Genomic DNA, 20,349 nt, shown 5'->3' on the forward strand with positions numbered 1-20,349 from the left:
GCAGCAAACCGAATGCCTGCCCATCACCAGCGTGGGCACCATGAGGGAGATGGTCACCATCTGAGCAACAGCAGAAATTCTCTGAAGAAAGTGTGCTAAGAATTACTTTTTTAGATTTACAAGGCTGCCTGCTGAACCTAGATGCAGTAAGGAACCATTGCTACTCGTAGCTGGCAGGTTCAGAAACAGTAAATAGCTTTGGTTTTGCCTGTCACAGATCCCTGGTTGGTTCATGGTGAATTTGTACGTAGCTCTGTGCTGGCATGAGTGCATGAGTTCAGATGAGTGTGTACTGTGGAATTCACTAAGGAGAACAGTTTCCTCCAGGAAGGTACTCACTGACCTTGCTGCTGCTAAAAAGTGCATCAGATTTTGACACAGTTTAAAGCTTAGTTAGAATACCCAAAGTGAGCAGTGGATGGCCAATTAACACACTTTACTACTTCAGACAATGCATTTTATTCTCATTCCTTCCTGCCTGTAACTGTATGAATTTATAGCACAGCCCATAAAAGAAGCATGCTGAAGAGAAATGTCCTGCTGTCATTTCTCTCTTAATGTTGTCTGCACTAGTGCAAAAATACAAGAGTACTAATCCCTTCTGTGTTCTATTTTTGCTTTGGGCCTTCCACACTTGGTTACAATTTCCTTAAATTACTTGTGTGTTCTCACATTGTGTTTATGTTGTTGTTTTCTCTTATTTTTGTAGATCAAATTTATACCCTTTTGTTGCATCAGCTTATTCCTGTCCCCTGCTGGCAGGAGAGCAATGATGCAAACAGATTTTTGTTTTTTATAATTTTAAGCAGAAGCTGCTTGTGTTCTAGGTAATGTGCTCTAATTTCTTATGTCTAATAGATTTACTGGGTTTCTCATTGCTATATGACAGATGCCTACAGAATCTGGCAGTATTGTTGAATTAGTAAGAGTTGCTTTGTATGTTACTTTAATGTTAACAAACAAATGGACCAAAACTACACTTCTCTTTTGAGCTGACATGTCCGCTAATCACTTGTGGGTCAAATTCCCATTTGCTGTGATGGAGACTGCTGCAGCTGTAACCCAGAAGAGAAAAAAATAGCCCTTCTTTTGAGGGTTTGGAGAAGCAAATAAGCCCCTATTTAAGGGATATCTGGGGGTGGAACGTCTGCAAATAGCAGCAAGAATTAAGTAATAGTATATAAGTCCCTATCAGGATTTAGAAATAAAGACAGAAGAAAAGTGCAGTGAAACAGCATAGTGTGGACAGTCACATATATCTGGCTTTTTGCAACAGCAGTATTCAATTGCACCAAGAGAGAATAAATGGAGAACAATGTACATGTCAGTTTTGTTTTGTGACATGGCTCAGAAAAGGCTGAATTAAATCCATACTTCAGTACTGTAGCTTCAGTTTTCCTGTCACAGCCAACATGTTGGATAACTGGGCATGCCTCTCTAAGAGAAGAGTAATGTCACTGGTAAGATGATGATTTTAAGTATATAAAACACACTAATCCATCAAAATGTCTCAATCTCTAGAATGTCCATTTCAAATTTCGTGCTAATGTATGTTACGAACTAACGCTGTCATTTCTTTCCAGACACTACGGAGACAAGTGTTGTCCATGTAACACAGCTGGAGCGAGATACCATTTTGGTGTGTTTGGATTGTAAGTTTAATGTCAGCTAAAAATATATGTATGCATATACATGCATACTGTCTGTCTTCAAATTAGGTTCTGTATTGATGATAATGCTTGGTTAACATATCCTTATTTGTTGTCTAGGCTGCATAAAAATAGTGAATCTGCAAGGCAGGTTAAAATCCAGCCGCAAACTGTCGTCAGAGCTCACGTTTGACTTTCAGATTGAATCAATAGGTAAGCTGGGTTTCATTATTAGTCTTGAATATCCCTATAGGTCAGAGAGTTGGGCAATCACCATGTGAATGAAATTTAACAAGAGCAATCGGTAGATTCTGAATCTGGGATGAGGTATTCCCAGTTGTGTAGAAACTGGGGGATGAGAGGCTGGAGAGCAGCTCTGCAGAAAGAGGTCTGGGGGTTGGGATTGATAGCAAGCTGAAGATAAGTCAACAGTGTGCTCTGGCAGTCAAAGGTCATGACCAGCAGTAAGGACTAGGAATTCATATGAAGTTGCATGGGAAAATTCAGGTTGGATATTAGGAGAATACATTTCACTCAGAGGGTGATTGATCACGAGACTGAGCTCCCCAGAGAAGTGGTCCCAGCACCAAGCCTGTTAGAGCTCATCTGGACGATACTCTAAGTAATCCTGATGAGTCCCTTCCCACTTGAGATCTTCTATGATTAACTTGTTCAATGTTACAGTAAAGAATTAGGTATGCTACCTGTCTAGTCTTTGGCATTTGGAGCACTACCTCACTCATTTCACTTTGTGTGAGAAGACTCAGTGAAAGGTTCAGCATGTGCTTTCCTAGGAACAGTTGGAATGGAGTAATAATTCTGGAGTTTTCTTAGATTAAGCTAAATGTCCTGGAAGCATGATGAAGACTTCTAGCCTCCAAGGGAATACCTTAACACAACCTACATAAACTCTGAATCACCCATGCCTAACTCATTTTGCATGTGTGTTTGTGCAGTCTATTTTTATAAAGCAGTCAAAGACTAAATTATATTATATGTCACAGGTTGCATAAATTTTGTTTCCTTGTGTAGAATTTGAATGAATTAAATTTGTGAAACAGAAAGACTAGATTATTTTTGCAATTCTCCAGTAGTTACATACCTGGATTGCACCACCTGCTGTTGAAAGAGGGGTTGGAGGGATGTGTGCACAGATGAAGGGTAGCAGCAAAAGAGGAGGAACAGTGGGTTCTAAAATCATCAGAAGTTGCAGGGAATTTATTTCTGAGGAGAAGCTTTAAAGTTTCAGGCTGTCCAAAGATAACCTCCCACAGAGAAGAGGACAAGAAAACATTGCCACTGAAAGCATTACTTTTATGGCTCTTGATGATTTGGAATGGGGGGAAAGAAGGATTCAATGTACTTGAAGCTTCTTGCTCTGGGACCTCTGCATATACTGTAGTCCTCACTCTGCATGTCACAAAATGAGCTTCCAGTGGCCTTTACTGTCCTGGCAGTGTCTCCAAAGACACTTCTGGAACTTTTCTGTTAAAATTCCATATATATTGTCTGCAAGTATTAAAGGGATTTCCTGTTCAAAGAAAATTACATATTTAGGACTAGATATTTAGAATATTTTCTGGTTAGGTGGAAATGCTTTTAAACCCTGTTCATTAAACAAATAAATGTATAAATGCAGCTACTTTTAAGGCATTGTCAGTGATTTCTGGGAGACATTCTGCTGTCTGAGTGGGTGGATGTCATACAGTGGAACATACATGTACAAATGTAAAAACTATAGTCTTGTGCTTTTGGCATTAAAAGCAAGGGTTGAGTTTATGCCTCAGAACTGATTCCAGTGTTCTTTCTTACCAGTCTGTCTACAAGACAGTGTGTTAGCATTCTGGAAACACGGCATGCAGGGAAGGAGTTTTAGATCAAATGAGGTGAGTACCACATTTTGCTTCAAATTCTGGCTTCTAATGTAAGCCACATGGAGGAGAAATGCACAATGCTGTTGTCTGAAAAAGAGTGAAACATTTCATCAACTTCCTAGGTTAGACCTAGGACCTGGATTCTCATTCTAAGCTTATTTCGTAATCTATAAGGCATTGGTGGAGCTGTAAAAGAACCACCTCACATCTGAGAAGCAGAGCAGAAACAAAAGACCAGGCCAGGATGCCATTGAAAATATCCAAGTCTAATTCTTGGTGAAATTAATTTTTACCTTAAATTGCTTTGAAGACCACTGTCAGTTCCTTAGCCTCTCACATAGGGATGCAAAAATCTGGGCTTTGCCAGTGGTTCCACTGCTAAACTTTAGCTTTTTGTCACAGTGTCAAATGAATTGCCTGATGTTTTTTAGTCTCTTGCATGTTCACTTGGCTTAAAAGTACTTTGAAGAATTGCCCAGCTTTCACAAGAAATATTTTTCCATCTTCAGTAGAAAAATACCAGATTTACCTAAACATGGTTGGTTTGGTTTTTTTCCTAAAATCTCCCTGTAGTCACTTTTTTAGCCCATTTGATGTGATTTTTAGATAGAGTTAAGCCATTATAACTACCTTCCCCAATAGTTTTTATTTTTTCTTGCTGCAAACATTGTGTGCCTGTAAGTGAAAATGCTGTACTTTGTAGGAATTTAATTAATTTGGTTATTAATAAATATTTACAAATACTACCAGTTGTTCCATCACTGTTTCATTGGCTGAGAAATTGAGCTCATTATGACTAATTGTATTTTAAGGTACACATACAGTCACATCACACCAAGCTTAGATATCTCACATTGCTCCAGCACTACACTGGATTGCACAAAGCCTCAGTTGTGAGGCATACACCCAGTCTGTGCTAACAGTGAGCCTGCTCTGTGTGAACCAAAGGCTGGAGTCAGACTGCTTCTTATTTCCAAGGTGCAAATGTTTATTGTGGCATTTGTGCATTGCTCTGCCCATTGGTAGAGCACTCAGTGGCTCTGCTCCAACTGGGAGAGGCCATGTCCCAGTGTGCTGCAACACAAATGGATGCATTTTGTTGTTTATGTCAGGGACACTGGCTTGCTTTGTTGCTATCAAGCCAAAGCCAGAACCTAAATGAAGAACTGAAAGCAGAACTGGGCTGTTGACAGAAAAGCAAGCCACCTAGAACTTTTTCTCTGTAGAACACATCTAGGGTAAGCTTTTGGGCCTTTTTAAATTTCTTATCTCTGTTAGCTGTCCCACTAGCTGCAGCTAAAAGAAATAAATATATTTTCTGCTGTAATATGAAAAGCCTTCAGTGCCAGGCTCAGGTCTTGACACTATTTGTTACTTTGGGGGAAATTTTGTGCTATGTAGTAGGTAGGAAGTTGTTGCATGGGACAAAAAGCTGACTGAATTAACTTGCAGCATTTCTTTCTTGGAAGACATCATTAGTTCAGACTCCCTATTCTAATACAGTTAGCCTAATTGGGGATGACTTGAGCTGCTTGCAAAGTTATTTCCTTCCACAGCTGTGACCTTGCGTCGTGGTTTGATCAAGTTTGATCAAAAATGAAAGAAGGAACTGTGAATTCTGACACAAGAAGTTCAAAATTTGGGCAAAGATTGTACAGCCTTAGCCTCACAGAAAGTAGAAATTAATTTTCTTAGAAAAGTGAAGGATTTCATTGCTGTGAATTGAAATTCTCTTGCAAGTTCTCTGCACCAGAAGTAAATTCACTAAGTCAGCTAACATTACTGGGGTCTGGGAAGGAGATAAGAATGTTTACTTTCCCCAAGAGTGTGAAATCCAACTTTGTAGAAGAGGAGCTTTGTAAACAGTGGTGCCTGATCACAAAGTGACTAAATACCCTTTGGAGTATGCACCAGGCTTTGGTTGACTTCATTAATGAACACGGTGATTTTTCTGGGTGCTTTGATCTTCATATAATCATAAAGATGTATCACACAAGTGCAGTTCACCAACAGAACACCACGGGTCTGTTGCACTTCTCTGAAATGTCAAAAGATGAAGTTTTCTTTTTGCAGTGGGCATAAGTACCACAGATTAGATTGTTTCTCTGCTAAGGTTTTCAGAATATGAACTTTAATGCGTTCTTACTATAATTCAGCATTTCAACAAAATGTCTTTTGTGTGATTTGCCTGACCCATTTTTGGACATACACTCTAGAGTGACACTAATTGCACCCTATCTTTTTCAGAGAATTTCACTGGTAACTCAAGTACCAAGCTGAGCCCCGCTGTTGCGCTTGCAGTGGCTACCAGAGGAATTCATGTAATTTGAGAGGAATTACAGAAAACTTTTATATCTTAGTTAAAAGTGACAGTTGCAATATAATCTCTATTGGATTTTAATTGGCAGTCAGTTGTTAACATCAGTCACAGTCAACTCTTTTCTCTCGACTAATGTTAAAAACAAAATGAAAACACCTGTGCTCTTAAGATGTAAATATTTCTTTTTATTGTCTAGATCACGCAAGAAATTTCTGATAATACAAGGATATTCAGGCTTCTGGGATCTGACAGGTAAGATGAGAAGTAAACAAGACATACTAAAATAAAGGATTAATATGTGTTCCCCTACCTTGTAAAAGTTCTTTCTGCATGTTTCTTGCAAGTTCTTTTTTAGGCATCTTAGACATTCCTTTGTGTACATGTCTGCCTTCCAGTTCTTCACTTTTACTTTTCTCTTTCTGAAATTTAAAAAAATAAAAACCTTTAAAAGTGTTTGTGAGCTTCCAGAATTACTCAGCCAGGCAAGAAGCTTTTACTTGACTGCAGTCATGATCTCCAGGAGTGTTTTCCTTTTAGTATTGTAATTCTTTTGTTTAACTTGGTGAAATCTTTACTTTCAGATGTTCTGCAGCAGTAGCTCATCAAAATCTGCTTCTTGGAGATAAGTGCAAAAAATACTTAAAAATTTAAAAATCTCACTTTCACCCCAGAAAGGAAATCTGTTCTCCCAGCATGACAGTTCAGGTCCTGTAGGAGCTCTTGGTAGCTCCCGGTGTAGCTGTTCTTTGGCATCTGCTTTTGGGACCTGTCTGTGTGACCCAAGGGCTGTTTTAGGAGTGTCACTGACTTCTTCTACTTTCTCTGCCCTAGTGTTGAACTTTGTACTTCTGTAAGAGCCACAGAAGCAGCAGCTGTTTGGTCTTCAGGGGAGTGCATGCTGATATGACAGTTTCCCAGTAATGAATTCACAAGAACTGCAAAGATAGGCTTTAACTTTCTTTTGAGAATTGCCTCTGTCTTACGCTGCCTGCAGTAAACCCATGTGGCATAATAGAATGACATTGCAAAAAATTGCCTTGTAAGGATGTCCTCTTCCCCAAATATGCTCCCATCTATTTCTGGCTTGCTCTAATAGTTTTCAGGTCTAAGACGATGTTTAAAGAGTTTGCTCTGCAGCAAACATTAATTCCAGTTTCTTCATATATGCTTTTCCTTGCAGCTCTGTCCTGTTTTGTGCTTGAGTGTGAAGCTTTTTTCCAGTAACAGGAGTCGTTTCCTAGGCATTTCATAGGAGCTGATGTTCTGAGAAGCAAAAACCTTGATGTCAGTCTAATCAAAGCTTGTGTGTTACTTTCTCCTCATGGGCAGGGAATTGCCTCATTGCATGAGGTGTTATTCCCTTTGTGGAGCACAGTGAGTAGAGGTCAGGTTTTTTTCAGGTTTTTTAGTTTTGCAGCAAGCAAACTTTCCTGTCTGAATCCACAAGAGGGATTTGAGTTTCCCAAAATCTGCCTTCACTTCAGGATGTTTGTGGAGGAGAAGTCAGTCATGAAGTCCTGGTCTGTTTAGCAGTTTTAGCAATTGTTGCCTGTTGAAAAAAAATTAAATAGCTTGTGAAACAAAATTGTGATGGCTAATTTCTCTTCATTGAAGAGAAAGGTCTGGTCTAGGACATCCCTTATGATCTTTGCAGTCGCAGGCCCATGTAACCCAGTCTCTTGTCTCCAATGATGGCCAAAAGTAGGTGGCAAGAAAAAGTAAGAGAAAAGACTCTTCACATAGTAGTCATTTCCTTGAGGATTCTCTTTGCCTGCAAATTTTTGTCTCTGCAACTTTCAGAGCTGGAGGAAGTTTCTGCGGATTAGGTTACACAGGCTCAGAGATTAACTAGAGGTGCTCACAGAAGCGCACAGCTTTGTTCATCTGTGATTTCTGTGGCAAGAGGCAGTGTGGTATTGTCCACAAGGGTCCCAGAATGAGGGAAGAGACGAGAAAGTTGACTCCATGTATCAGAAAGCTTGATTTATTATTTTATGATAGATAATATATTAAAACTATACTAAAAGAATAGAGGAAAGGATTTCATCAGAAGGCTAAGCTAAGAATAGAAAAGGAATGAACAACAAAGTCTTGTCTCTGCTCAAGACCGTCTGGCCAGGTGAACTGTGATTGGCCCTTAATTGGAAACAGCCAGATGAGACCAATCACAGATTCCCCCTGTTGCATTCCACAGCAGCAGATAAGAATTGTTTACAGTTTGTTCCTGAGGCCTCTCAGCTTCTCAGGAGGGGAAGAATCCTAAGGAAAGGATTTTTCATTAAACATGTCGGTGACAAGGCCGAAAAACAGCACTCAGACCTGGAGCCTGATGAATGGGTTTGCTTTGCAAAGCTCCAGGAAAACGCAAGCTCAACAGGGGAGAGATGGACCCTTTTCAGAAGCCCTCACTAAAAGGATGCGAAGCAACAGGGATACATTGTAGCAACAGGGATACATTGCAGCAAGGGAATTTCCAGCTGCATAAAAGGGATAAACATGATTGGTGAGGATTGTTCAGCACTATAGCAGGAGTCCAGAGAGCTGTGGGAGATCCTTGGAGACCTTGTCTGGACAAGACCGTGAGCTTGCTTTGAGGTTGGCCTTGGTTTGAGGGGCATTTGGACTACAGGCATCCAGGGAAAGAGAAAAACCAATCAGATGGATCCTAGGAAAGAATATTGAGTTAAACCCAGGGTTGTTTTTAAATGAAGTATCACTTGACATATTTTAATTTCCATTTTAGGGTTGTGGTGCTGGAGAGCAGGCCGACGGACAACCCGACAGCCAACAGCAATTTGTACATCCTGGCAGGGCATGAGAACAGCTACTGAGAGCAGCATGTGGCAGGCAGCTCACTGTGAGGAGAACACTTCTGCTGCAGCAGCACTCGTGACTGGCTGGAATTGCACAAAAAGCTGCAGTAACCCCACTTCAGTTACTTTATAATTTATTGTGGCATTGAGAGGAAGATGAGAATTGTTTGTGGTATGGACACAAAAGCATTATGATACCACAGAAGTGCTTAATTTACTGTTATGTAATCTTTGTACATATGCAGTATTTTTCAGTGAAACTTCTTTCTGAAGCTCAACACTGACTTTCTGTAGATAGAGGTCCTCCTGTTAAGTACAAGTGTCTTACCTGTACAGATGTAAAAGTCACTGAGGATGCAGAAATTAAATTGGGGTACTATTATAAGGACGTCTCATGTGTTTATTATAAAGTGGGATTCTAGCAACAAATATAGTACATTTAGCAACACTATTGTATTTTATGTAATTTACTAATACAAATAAATATTAACTTTTAGAAATTGTAACCAAGGCTGTAATCAGATTACAATCTTGTTTTAATTTCAATACAACACACTGGTGTTCATGTTTGCACAATGTATTGAGATGTGATGTATTTAGTCACAAAGGTAAGCTGTGACTTTGTGGATATGACTTGGGCTTCAAAGTTCCTTTTTTTTGTTTGTTTATTTGGGTAGATTCCTTTGTGAAACAAACCAGTTAAACACCTGTATTTTTATATTTAATTAAAACTTTCCTTATGATTACTTCTCTATGCTTGAAAACAATACCTTGGATGGGTGTCAGTCCCAGACTAGTGGTACCTGGCTGTAATTCTGCAATAGGTGTTTGAATTATTAGTATATACAATGATAAAAAGTAGTTATTACTGTTTGTCTTACTAAATAGTTTCATATCACGATGAAAAGGAGCAACATTCCACATTGTGGAAATGGCTCAGAGATGTTGCCATTTTGACTTTTTTTTTGGCCTTATAACCATTTTCACACTTTTCTTGATTTTAGGATGTTAACACATGGCCAAAATTTAGTTACTACCTCATTGAAACAATACAATGGTTACTACGCATCACGGGAACTTAGTTTTGATCAGAAGTATTTTTGATTGCTATTTTCCAATGGAGTGTGTAAATGCCAAGTTTTAAGCAAAATGCACACATTTGACTCCTTTTTTTGTATATGTTCTTTATATTTTATTGTGATAATATACACTAAAACCAAACTAAATTAAAAGTGATTTATGGCCTGCGTTATTGTTGTGATGGGTAATGCTTTGAAATATGTTCCCTAATGTATATAATGTAAAATAAATTTTTTTAACATGTTGTTGTACAATTAGATTATCACCTGCACTGATTTTCCACATAAGACTAAAATGGAACATACTGAGTTTTCAATTCTGCTATTAAATGGTTGTGCCAAACACAGAAGCTGGGCGTCTCTGAATGTATGACCAGAGGTTGCTGGAGCTCCACTCAGTTTGGGTTGGCATCACTACCCTTTTGACCTTTGGACAGTGGACATGGAGATTTGAGCTAAATCTTTCCAAATTCCACCTTGTGTGGTTTCTTCCCTCTATTTTCTGCTGTTCCACTTCTGTTGATTGCAAAACTGATTTTTTTTTTGTTTTTACAGGAGGTTAATTTTCTGCCTGTGGGCCTCAAGCTCACTGCTTCTGCCAGCACCATCGTGGCTGTTCCTTGTCCTGAGTGTCATCTCACCCTGTGGGGGAAGAGGTGGTGGCACAAGCCTCACTGCCGAGCAGCTGAGTTCTCAGAAAAGCTGAGAAGTTGTGTGTGTTTCACAGCACCCTTGTGAAATCCCCAAGGGCGATTTCCATCCTGCCTCCTCTACTGTTCCTCACTTGGACATGCAGAAAGTCACTCAGATTTAGCAAAGTGCACTACAGCTGATCTGCTATGAACATGCTTCCTCCTGGTGGGGGGGGGTCCTGCAGCAGCTGGGGCCAGGTTCCTCAGGCCATTGCTGAATTATAGGCACCAGAGGCTAAGGGCTATTGGTTTCTACTCTGCTTGGGCATTTTTGGTATGAGCATACATGCAGTGATGCAGCTGGAAGGGCTAAAGATAAAGAGGACAGAGCAGAAGCATGTGGGAAGAAGGGAGCATTGTGCTAGGGCAGGCATGTTTCCAGTCTGTTGGTATAATCAGAGCAGCTTTGCTCTTCTCATGCTGCTCTTCAGCCTTGAAGATAAGAAGTGAAGAGTTCCTGCTTTTTTGAGGAATTGTCCTGTTGCAGGATTTGGGGTTTGTGCCACAGAACTGCCTTTCCCGTACCTCAAGCTGCTTGCCTACTCTGCTGACAGCTGAGCCCAGAAGTCTGGGTGTCTGGTAAATCAAAAGGTCTCCTTTGATAGACCTGAAGCTGCCTTGAACTTAAGTTCTCCTGAGCCATGCCTAGTAGGAGCTTATGACTGGAATCCTCGTGTAGGATTGGGATCAGTGTGTGGCTGACTGATGGGAGCCCAGTCAGAGCCAGGAAACCCCATCACAAGGCACCATGAGGTTACAGCAAGGCCTCTGCCATGGATGATGGACTAGACTCCTCCAACCACCTCTGTGCTTCCCTTTTCCTCCTCCTGGTCCCTTCCAGGCTGGCTCCTAGCAATTGCAAGGAGCTTCTGGCAGGCAGGAGGGTTGGTGACCACAGGATCAGGCACTCCCCAGCCTGGCAGCCAAATCTGATCAGTGCAGGGGCTGAGCTTGGGCCTTGGCCCAAACCGAGCCTTCTTACAGGGAGCAAAGAAAGCAGTGGCATTGTGTGTGTTACAGAAATGCTCCTGGAAGATGGGATCACAGGGCAATGAACACTGCTTTTGTCTTTTTCCTGCCCATCTCTCCATGCAGTGCTGCCTGCCTGTGTTAGAAACTGGATCTGGTGGTATAAAAAGAGGGAGTTCAGATTCAAATTCTGCATCCCACAGCCCCTAACTGACAGCAAGGGCTGTGCAAGGTGAAGCACAGTGCTGGCTGGCTGCAGCTTTGCCAAAGGGAGCTTGCAGTAGGGCTGGGGGAGCCCAGAAATGCTGTGAGCACTGGTGGGTGTGGATGTGTCCCCCAGGCAAGGGACATTTTTTACACCCCACAGGGGTCAGCTTTAGCAACAGCCCTGTTGGGTTTGGAAGGATTGCATGGGAAAATAGCTGGTAAAAATAGGGAGTGTGCCCAAACCTCTTGCTTCCCTCCAAGGAAACACACCTAAAATATAGGAAGGCCTGTGTCATCTATGAGTGGTGTAGAAGAAGCTGTAGAAATTTGTCTGGGGAGGGAGACACCAGTTCCTTAGGACGTGTGGATACATCTCATCAGGTCCCATGGACTTCTGCACCTTCAGGTGCTTTAGACAGCCTTGAATCCGATCTTCTCCAGCAGGTGATTCTTCAGTCCCCCAGTCCCTGCCTTTCCATTCTGCAACTCGGACAGTGTGGCTGGAGCACATCCTGGTGGAGACAGGGGCTATAAAGCACCTCAGCCTTTGCCATGTCTCACATAATCATGTCTCCCCTTTCCTTCCAAAGAGGTCCTCATTTTTCCTAGTATTCATTATTCCTTTTGTTATTATTTATTATACCCACACACCTGCCGAAGCTTTTCTTCTTGTCCTTGATGTCCCTGGTCATGTTTAATGCTCTCAGAGCCTAATCTCCTCCAACCTGATGCCTGGCTGCTCGAACAACCCCTCTGTATTCCTGCCAGGCTTCCTTTTAGTGTCTGAGCTTGTCCAGGAGCTTCTTGTCTATCCTGGAATATTTGTCCAATTTTTTGTCCCAGCCCGATCCATCCCCGTATATCCCACGCCGATCCAACCCCGTGTGTCCCTCACCCATCCACCCCCACGTGTCCCCAGCCCGATCCGTCCCCGCCTGTTCCGAACCCCGGGCCACCGGTGGTTCCAGGGCGCAGCCATTCGCCCTCCCGCCGGCAGGGGGCGCTCGCGGCCGACCCGCCCCCGCCGTCACATCCGCCAGGAAGGCCGCGGCAGCGTGTAGCGGGGCGCAGGCGCGGGGCGCCGCCGCTCCGCGCATGCGCCGCGGCCGCCGAAGGAGCGGGCGAGGACGGGACCGGGGAGGCGGCGGCGCTCGCGCTCCGACCCCGCCCCTCGCGGCCCGCGCGCGACCCCCGTCCCGCCGCGCGCCCCCCCCGCCGCTCCCGCGGCCACCCCCGCGAGCCGGGGCGGGGAATGCGGCAGCCGCCGCCCCCCCCCGCCGCTGCGGGCCTGCCGCCCCCGCCGGCGGCGGGGGAGCGCCGGGGCTCCCGCTGAGCGCCGCCGGCCTTCCCGCGCGGCTCCCGGCCTGCCCGGCCCGCCCCGGCGGCACCATGCAGGCGCAGCCGCTGCTCTACGAGTTCTTCAGCGAGGAGAACGCGCCCAAGTGGCGGGGGCTGCTGGTGCCCGCCCTCAAGAAGGTGAGGGGCGGCCGGGTACCCGCGCCCCGGCGGGCGGCCGTGGGCTCGGGCTGGGCGCCGGGCGGGCCGCGGGGCCGCCGGGGCTCCCCGCGGCTCCCCGCGCTCCGGAAGCGGCTCCGGGGCTGCCGGGGGTCGGTCGACGCCGTCCCGCAGCGCAGGCGGCTGCTTCGGTGGGTGCCCCGGCGTGGAGGGGCCCGGCAGCCGCGCCGGGGCAATGCTCTGACAGACGGAGCCGTGTAGATAAAAACCGTGTGATGGACACGCGAGTCCTGTCCCCCCTCGGCCCGGAGGGACGCAAGTGGTGCTGCTGCGGGTTTCTGCTGGTCTCCCTTGGTTACACGACTGGGAATAGGGGGGGATTGTTATGAGCAACTACTGAGAGAATTTTTGTTAATTAGTGTTCGTGTCTAATGGCTTTTAGTTAACCTTCTCGTAGTTTAAATACCTTTTTGCTGAGAAGGCTTAATCAGGACAAACTAGCAAGTCTTGCTCCCTCAGGACGGTGAGGCTTGTGCCTGTGGCATGGAAAGAATTTATTTGGAAGAGAGGAAAAAATTGTGAGGGCTCCTCTTCCATCCTGAACCCAGAAAGGAGAAGGCTTAAGAAACAAGTTTTCTGACACTGTTACCTGAACTGGCTTCAGATTGCAGAACTTCACATGGTTTAGTCCTGCACGGCAACACTTTCTGAGTTACTGTCTGGTTAGAGCGATTAACTGCAACTTTTGCCTGCAAGGCTCCTTCCTTGGGCTGGTTGAGAGGTCTCAGGCGCTGCAGTTGTACCCATGCAGTATTTCTTCCTAATTTCCCCTTGCAGTGTACTGCCTCTCTTCTCTGGGCATGCTCTTTGAGGTCTCCAGCATTGTGTGGCTTTGTCCAGTTCTTGGAAGTCTTTTTGCTTGTTTCATCCGTAGCACGTGCTGTTAATGTCTTGTCCCTGGATAGTTGTTTCCCTGAAACTTCAGCACTAACCACATGGCTCACTTGTGGTGCTTGTGAGCACTTGGACACCCATCCAGCTGAAGCCTGCATGGAAAATGGAGCTACCCAAGGTCCCTGCCACAGAGAGCTTGTTCCTTTGGAGCATGGTTTTTTCCATGGTGCAGCGAATGTTTGTCAGATTTGGAAGGAGTCTCAGTGCTGACAACTGGAGTACACAGAGTGAGGATTCAAAGCAAGCAAGCAAGCATTAAAACTTTGGGATAACTTGTGACATCTGAAGTGCCAGATTTCTTCCTAGTGGACAGGCCATTCGTGAAGTCACCCTGCTTTAAAGATGCTTCCTGAAGGAATTGGATGAATTCTGCATTGGGCAAAGGAATTCTGGAATCTGAGGAGAATGCCAAAGAGAACAAGCTACCAAGGATGACGAGCTGGCCCTGCAAGGTATAGTTGGCTTGGTTTTGTCTGCTCTGTTTCTCTTTGTGGGTAGAGGGGTGACAGGAGGCAGGTGGAGTTAGTTCTGAAGGCTTCACACTGAAACTTGTAACTGTCTGGCAGGTGTTGGCTCTTTTGACCTCAGCTTTTCATGAGATCACCACCTGTTTCTTACCTTCTCTCAGGCTGGTTAGTACTGCTGCGTACTACTGCTCTTTTTGTAAAGATGGAAATAAAGAATCTGTCCAGATTGTCACCAGCTTTACTGGGGAGCCAAATACTTGAGTTACAGCAAAATAAATAACAGACGAAAATTTTAAATTATTATCTTACTGTCTTTTTCATTAATGGACAAATGACATAGTGTATTTTCCTACTGCAACACAGGTACAGATAGTTTTGAGTAGGGTGTTTTGCCCTGATAAAGGCCCCTGAAGTAGTGAACCTGTCACAGGTGGCAGGTAAATCCATGAACCTTGAGGTGTTCAGTGCTCTGTTGTGATTCACAAGGCAGGTGCAACACTGCAGCATTGCAGTCAGTGACCCCTTGGGTAGCTCACCAAAGACCTGAGCTGCACCTACAGGAAAGCACGTGGGACTGGTAAAGTGGAGAGGGTGGCAGCATTTCCCGGTGGGATCAAAGGGCAGGACTGTCCTGGAGGGCAGCTGGTGCCTTGTGACTTTGCTGAATTATCAGAGCATTGCTATCTCAGTAGGAGTCAGATTTTTGGAAGGTCACGTATGTCCCATTGTTGCTAGTGGAAAACCTTTCCTTCACATCTCCCTTAGCTGATCAGATGCTGACACTCATTCTAAGGCAGTGACAGCAGCTGAACTCCACCTGAAACCAGGTGCTCATAGAGGCAGAACTGTGGTGACTTCCTGCACAGCTGGAAATTAGACTTAACAGTTTGTGGAGACATGTGTTGAATTAATAGTCCCTTAAGGACTAATAGTCCCTTAAGTGACATTTAAGTTAACGTTGTAAGAGCACATATACCAGGATGGAGTGTTTGCAGCTCTCAGGGAAAGCTGCCACACGTGGACTGAATCATTAAAATGCCATTGCCCTTTTGTAACTGTGAGCTGGCTTCTAATGCAGTGCTCAAACTACAGCCTCGGGATTGCTTTCTTAAAAAATGGGTGTTGTTGAATCATTGCAAAAAGCTTTCTTTTTCCCAGTGGATTTTTTTGATTCTATTTTTTATCAAGCAGCAAGCCCAAGAATATAGAGTAAAAATAAATCTCTTCCTACATCAGGCAGTTCTTACAGGAGACCATGCCTTGTGTTTCATTAGACGTGAACCTTAGCAGTAGAACTGCATTTGCTCAGAACAGCTGCATTTGCAAAGAGCATCTCTTGTACCACTGAAATCATAAGGTAATCCCTTTTCTTCTGATTCTTCTTCAGATGCTGTCACGATAGACTCCAGTGCACTCAATTAGGAAGAAAATGATGTCAAGTGAGATTCTCCTCTGCCTGGTCACAGTTATTTTGAAGCTGCAAAAAAGGAGTTGCAGGGATCTTTGTTTGCTGGCGAAAGGCAGTAATCCTGGTGAAGAGGTACAAGGAAGGAAGAAAGAATAGCAACATATGTCTGAAATTGTAGTTGCGAGGATGGACAGAAGGTGAGATGCTGAAGATGAAGGATTCAAGACATTTGAAACACCAGAGGTTTCGGGTACCTGGCGACAGAGACACACAACTTTTAATGCACCTTGGAAAACAGACTCAGGAGTGACACCTGCCATGTGATGCCTCTTCCAGCACTGGTGTTCCTCTGCTAGTGAATTTACACACTTTATTCTGGTTGTTACCTTTTGGATAGTTTTTCTTGAGCATCATTCTTTATGAGTTCATCTCATGGATATAACTTGTTTATGGAGTCAGAATTTCTCTGCAATTGTATGATGCACTTGTTCCCTGATCCATTGGTTTTGCAGTAGGAAGCATGTCATCCTTACCGATGGATACCTTAAGCCTTTTGATGATGGACAAAAACAAAAGAATGTTCTGCTCTTTGCATACCTCAGGATGGTTTGAATCAGTTGAGCAATTGACCAGGGGTACTGCTGGAATTTGTTGTGGTCAGAATGATTGGACTGGTGTGGCTTGGCAGCTGAAGGGATTTGCTTCCTGAGTTAAGGAAACTGTTCCTCACAGCACGCTTCTAGGGACTCCATGTGTCATCTGGACTTCTCATGGAGCAAAAGACATGGGAAAAGCTGCTCCAGTCACTACAGAGTTCTCAGGAAGCTGCTCTTGACAAAGATATTTCTACCCGATTTTTAATTACCTGTCTCTTGAAATTGGTGACAAACCCGTTGCCACTTGCTACTCAGAATGTCACTTCTTACTCTTAGCATTGCTTCACACAAGATGTTGAGCTTTCTTAATTTCTGGTCACTCTGGGTCATCTGTTCTTCTGATGGCTGTGGAGGATAAAACTAAGAACCTCCTACAGCTGAAGTCTTCACTGCATGACTTTTTTCACCTGCTCAGGTGAAGCAGTGTAATACTGCTGCCCTTTTGAGACATCAGCAGAAATATCAGCAAAAAATCCAAGTCCTGCATCCTTGGTGAATTGTTGCTGAAGAGTGCATCCAAGACATTTGTATTTGATTTAATTTCCTGTATTTTTAATTGATCAAGGTAATAAAACAGGGTCAGGGTTACCAAATATCATCAGAGATGTACAAGAATAGAAAAACCTTTTTAAGGAGTGCTGACTCTATAAGAACACTCATCCATGCAAGGTGTACATAAAGTACTTTGTCCTGGAGTGTTTAGTGGTAAGCTTGTCAGTGGCTTTTTAGTCATTGAGGGAAAATAAGGAAAGGATGTGTTGGGTGAAAATGAGAGTTAAAGCATTAGTGAAGACTTTAAAAGATGCTGAATTGAAGAAAATTCTTGCCAGAATGATCTCCTCTGTTGCCAAATTTGTTTCTATGATTGATTATTTCTACTAATAATCCATTTCCAAAGGTTTAGAAAATTTTCAGTTTAGAAAACTACTTGCAGTCAGTAAAGTGTTATCTTCTCTGATAATGCTTTGGAGGGTGGTTTGGCATGTTGTCTCATTACAGAACTCCTTCCATGATTGGTATGATGTGGTAAATACCATGCTTTTTCCCTTTAGACCCTTTTTTACAAGCCGTTCAGCTGCCTCCAGGGCAGACTGGCAGCACAGCCCATGCTCAGCAGTGAAGTACAGTTGCTCTTTAGCAGGAGTTGTTTTTTGCAGTACAGTGGTAATCTTGCCCAGTTATGAAAAAATATCTGTAACCTGCAGCTTCATTTTTATTTCAGTTTGTTATGCAGCTTTAGAATTATTTCCTTTAGAATTCCTTTAGAATTGTTTCCTTTTGTTATGCTCTTTTCTGAAGCTGCTGGAGCTTCTGCTGCTCCTGATGGGCTCAGGTCTGGTATTGTTTTCTGAAGCTGTAGGATTTGCCTGGTGTGTTCTGCACTTAAGAGAACACCTGTGAACCTGATTGTGTTGATTGTTAATGATGATTTGGAAGAATAAGGCTGGTGTTCATGTAAGGTGAAGTTGCTCTAAGAAGTCTCTGTAGCCAGGATTTTTCATCCTAAATTGAAATTTTTCAGCGTACAAGCAAGCTGTTAGGCTTTTTTTCATGGCCACTGAGGAAGAGGTAACTGAAAACTGTTCCTGAGGATATATCACTCAGATTTTTAAATTTACTGTGTCTTCCTTATCTATTATCAAACACCTCCTTCTAGTGCAGAACAAGCTGTTGAGTGTCACTTTAGATTGGGGTTTGGTTCATCCTGTGACCAGCCTAGGAGCTGTTGTGTCGGACCTGTTGGGAGGCTGAACCTGTCTAACCCAAAGCTGTTAGATCTGCAGATCCCTGAAATGAAATGTTTCTCAGGGTTTGGTTTAAAGTTTCTACTGCTCCCTGTGAGGCTTGTGGGAATATTTATATTCTAATTTAATATGGAGAGTTTGAAAAAAAAAATGGTTTGAGAAGACTTTAAGCTGCTATGGGTTATTAAGTAAAGATCAGCTATATTTGTATTATATATTAATCACTTCCTTCTTTGTTGTTGATTTTGTTGACTTTTTCTGCCAGTTTAGATTTATGGTGGCCTAATTTTTAAGGTCTTGCTGTTCCTGATAGAAATTCTATGCTTTTGTGGATTTTAAGGGAAGAGGACAAAAAAGGCAGGGGGAAAAAAAAGCCAAGTGTTCATATTGTAGAATTTTCTTTATGTGTTTTATATATATATTTTTTTTTTTAAATTTTTTTTTTTAAGCAGGCACTCTGCTGATGTTCTTAAGCAGATCCTGAACAGCTGTTGAAGAAATGCTGGCTCTGTTTATCTTTAAATAAAGAAAACTGGCTATTTCTCTTTTGAGAATTAGGAAAGATTGAGAAGATTGGATATGCAGAAAAGTGAATACATGAGTTGAGTGAAAACAGCCATGGTGGCAGGGATTTGTAGCTGATGTAGGTTGTGTTTGCCCTTTGCAATTTATGAGGTATTTTGAAGATTTGAAGCTTCTTTTAAAAGTTTTTAAACTGCTATTTTAGTAATTTCCCTTATCATAAGCATGTAGGAGGGAAGGGAATGGTTCTGTCATTATTTAAGGGAGAGGTTAAATGTTTAGATAAGAATCTGATCTAAACATCACAACACTTCAGAAGTTGTTAGTCTGTTTTATCATGTGTTTTCCTAAGCGGGATTGAAGGATCTGGTGGGATTCTAGCCATACTCCCCCTTTTCAAGGGTGATAAGGCAGGGTGGCCCAGGTTTTTTAATTTAAAATCTGAGATGACTTTATGAGAAAGATGGAAAGCCCCTGATTTTCTCTTTTTTTTGAAACTAATCATGTGATGGTTTATGCTAACAGATGTTCCCATTTCTGTCTTCTTTTACTAAATCTTGCATCATGTCTTAGGTAATGGACTTGGGACTTGCACTGAGTACCCTCAAATAACACTCTGTCATTCTCAGTCTGGGCCTTTGGGTACTACAGTAGTGCAGATACTGAAATTACACATTTCTGTGATAACTGTGCACCAAACCATGCTGTACTTTTCCTTGTTAGTCTGGTTGCTTTCTTTTGTTCACTTGCATGACTTTGAACCCTAACTCATACTAAGTGTCACATAGCAATGAAGGTTATTTACCATCTACTTAATATAGATAAGCTGTGTTGGCAAGCCAGTGGCAACTCATGATGTTTTCTTCTGCCAAGGTGGATGTTCTGTTAAAGTGGAGCTGGGCAGTGGCCTTTGAGAAGGATGTTGTCACTGTCCCAGACAAAAATGCTTAGGGAAAATGAAACTTATCTCCTGAACTCGGAGTAGGTTATCATTGTTGACTCTGTTTTGGCTGACTGTAGATAATGTTTCAGGTTATGGCCTGATGTGGTATTTTTGTTTGTTCTTATTCTTGTAGGCTGTGTGTTACAGACCAAAGGAGTTGTAATGAGGTGATTAAAGTCTGGTCTGTTTTCTAAGTAAAGGAGAAAATAGAGCTGCTCTTCATCATGTTCTGTATTTTTAGAGTATTTTTGTTGAATTGATTTGGTAATTTAACACTTCTTGAAATACAGAGTGCTTGAGTATAATATAGGGACACTGTAATACAAATCTGTTCAGTTCTGCTTTAAAAAAAGGACACATTAAAGGCAGGATCTTCCAGACAGCTCAGATCAGCTTTGCTCTTTAAGAGAACACTTTGGCAAGTCTGTAATTTCTGGTGTTAAGGTGTTCCAAGCTGGTACAGTATTTCAGATGTCAGTGTTTGAATTGTAAATAATGTTTGGGACTGCCTGGCATGCTGTTATTCGTGTAGCTCTACAAACACACTCTAGCTGTGCATAGTGAAGTTCTTAGGAAAAGTGAAACTGTTGGCATAA

The 20,349-nt window shown here is 42.9% G+C and overlaps 3 protein-coding genes across 10 annotated transcripts in view; 2 read left to right on the forward strand and 1 right to left on the reverse strand.

Moving 5' to 3' along the window:
- The window catches only part of MAP4K3 (mitogen-activated protein kinase kinase kinase kinase 3), a 66,421-nt gene extending 56,515 nt beyond the window's left edge, over positions 1-9,906 (forward strand). For all 5 annotated transcript variants that reach the window (XM_009096167.4, XM_018921032.3, XM_018921033.3 and 2 more), the window contains 5 exons: positions 1,584-1,652; positions 1,770-1,862; positions 3,465-3,535; positions 6,040-6,095; positions 8,587-9,906. In XM_009096167.4, coding sequence (XP_009094415.2) covers positions 1,584-1,652; positions 1,770-1,862; positions 3,465-3,535; positions 6,040-6,095; positions 8,587-8,674 — 377 coding nt within the window. In that variant the 3' untranslated portion in view covers positions 8,675-9,906. The remainder of the gene's footprint in view (positions 1-1,583; positions 1,653-1,769; positions 1,863-3,464; positions 3,536-6,039; positions 6,096-8,586) is intronic.
- Positions 1-20,349, reverse strand: part of LOC103821325 (serine/arginine-rich splicing factor 7) — a 1,055,603-nt gene that overhangs the window by 939,510 nt on the left and 95,744 nt on the right. The gene's annotated exons all lie outside the window — the stretch shown is intronic.
- SOS1 (SOS Ras/Rac guanine nucleotide exchange factor 1) overlaps positions 12,885-20,349 on the forward strand; it is a 43,455-nt gene continuing 35,990 nt past the window's right edge. Inside the window, exons 1-2 of one of the 3 annotated variants that reach the window (XM_050973228.1) lie at positions 13,365-14,464; positions 15,867-17,108. Coding sequence is in view for 1 of the 3 variants with exons in the window: in XM_030236507.2 (XP_030092367.1) it covers positions 12,993-13,079 (87 nt within the window). In the remaining 2 variants the exon portion in view is untranslated. Of the gene's footprint in view, positions 13,080-13,364; positions 14,465-15,866; positions 17,109-20,349 lie in introns of those variants that run through there. The other 2 variants (XM_050973229.1, XM_030236507.2) reach the window with 2 other exon arrangements.

Source organism: Serinus canaria, chromosome 3, assembly GCF_022539315.1.
Source record: "Serinus canaria isolate serCan28SL12 chromosome 3, serCan2020, whole genome shotgun sequence".
In the NCBI taxonomy this organism is placed as follows: Eukaryota; Metazoa; Chordata; class Aves; order Passeriformes; family Fringillidae; genus Serinus; species Serinus canaria.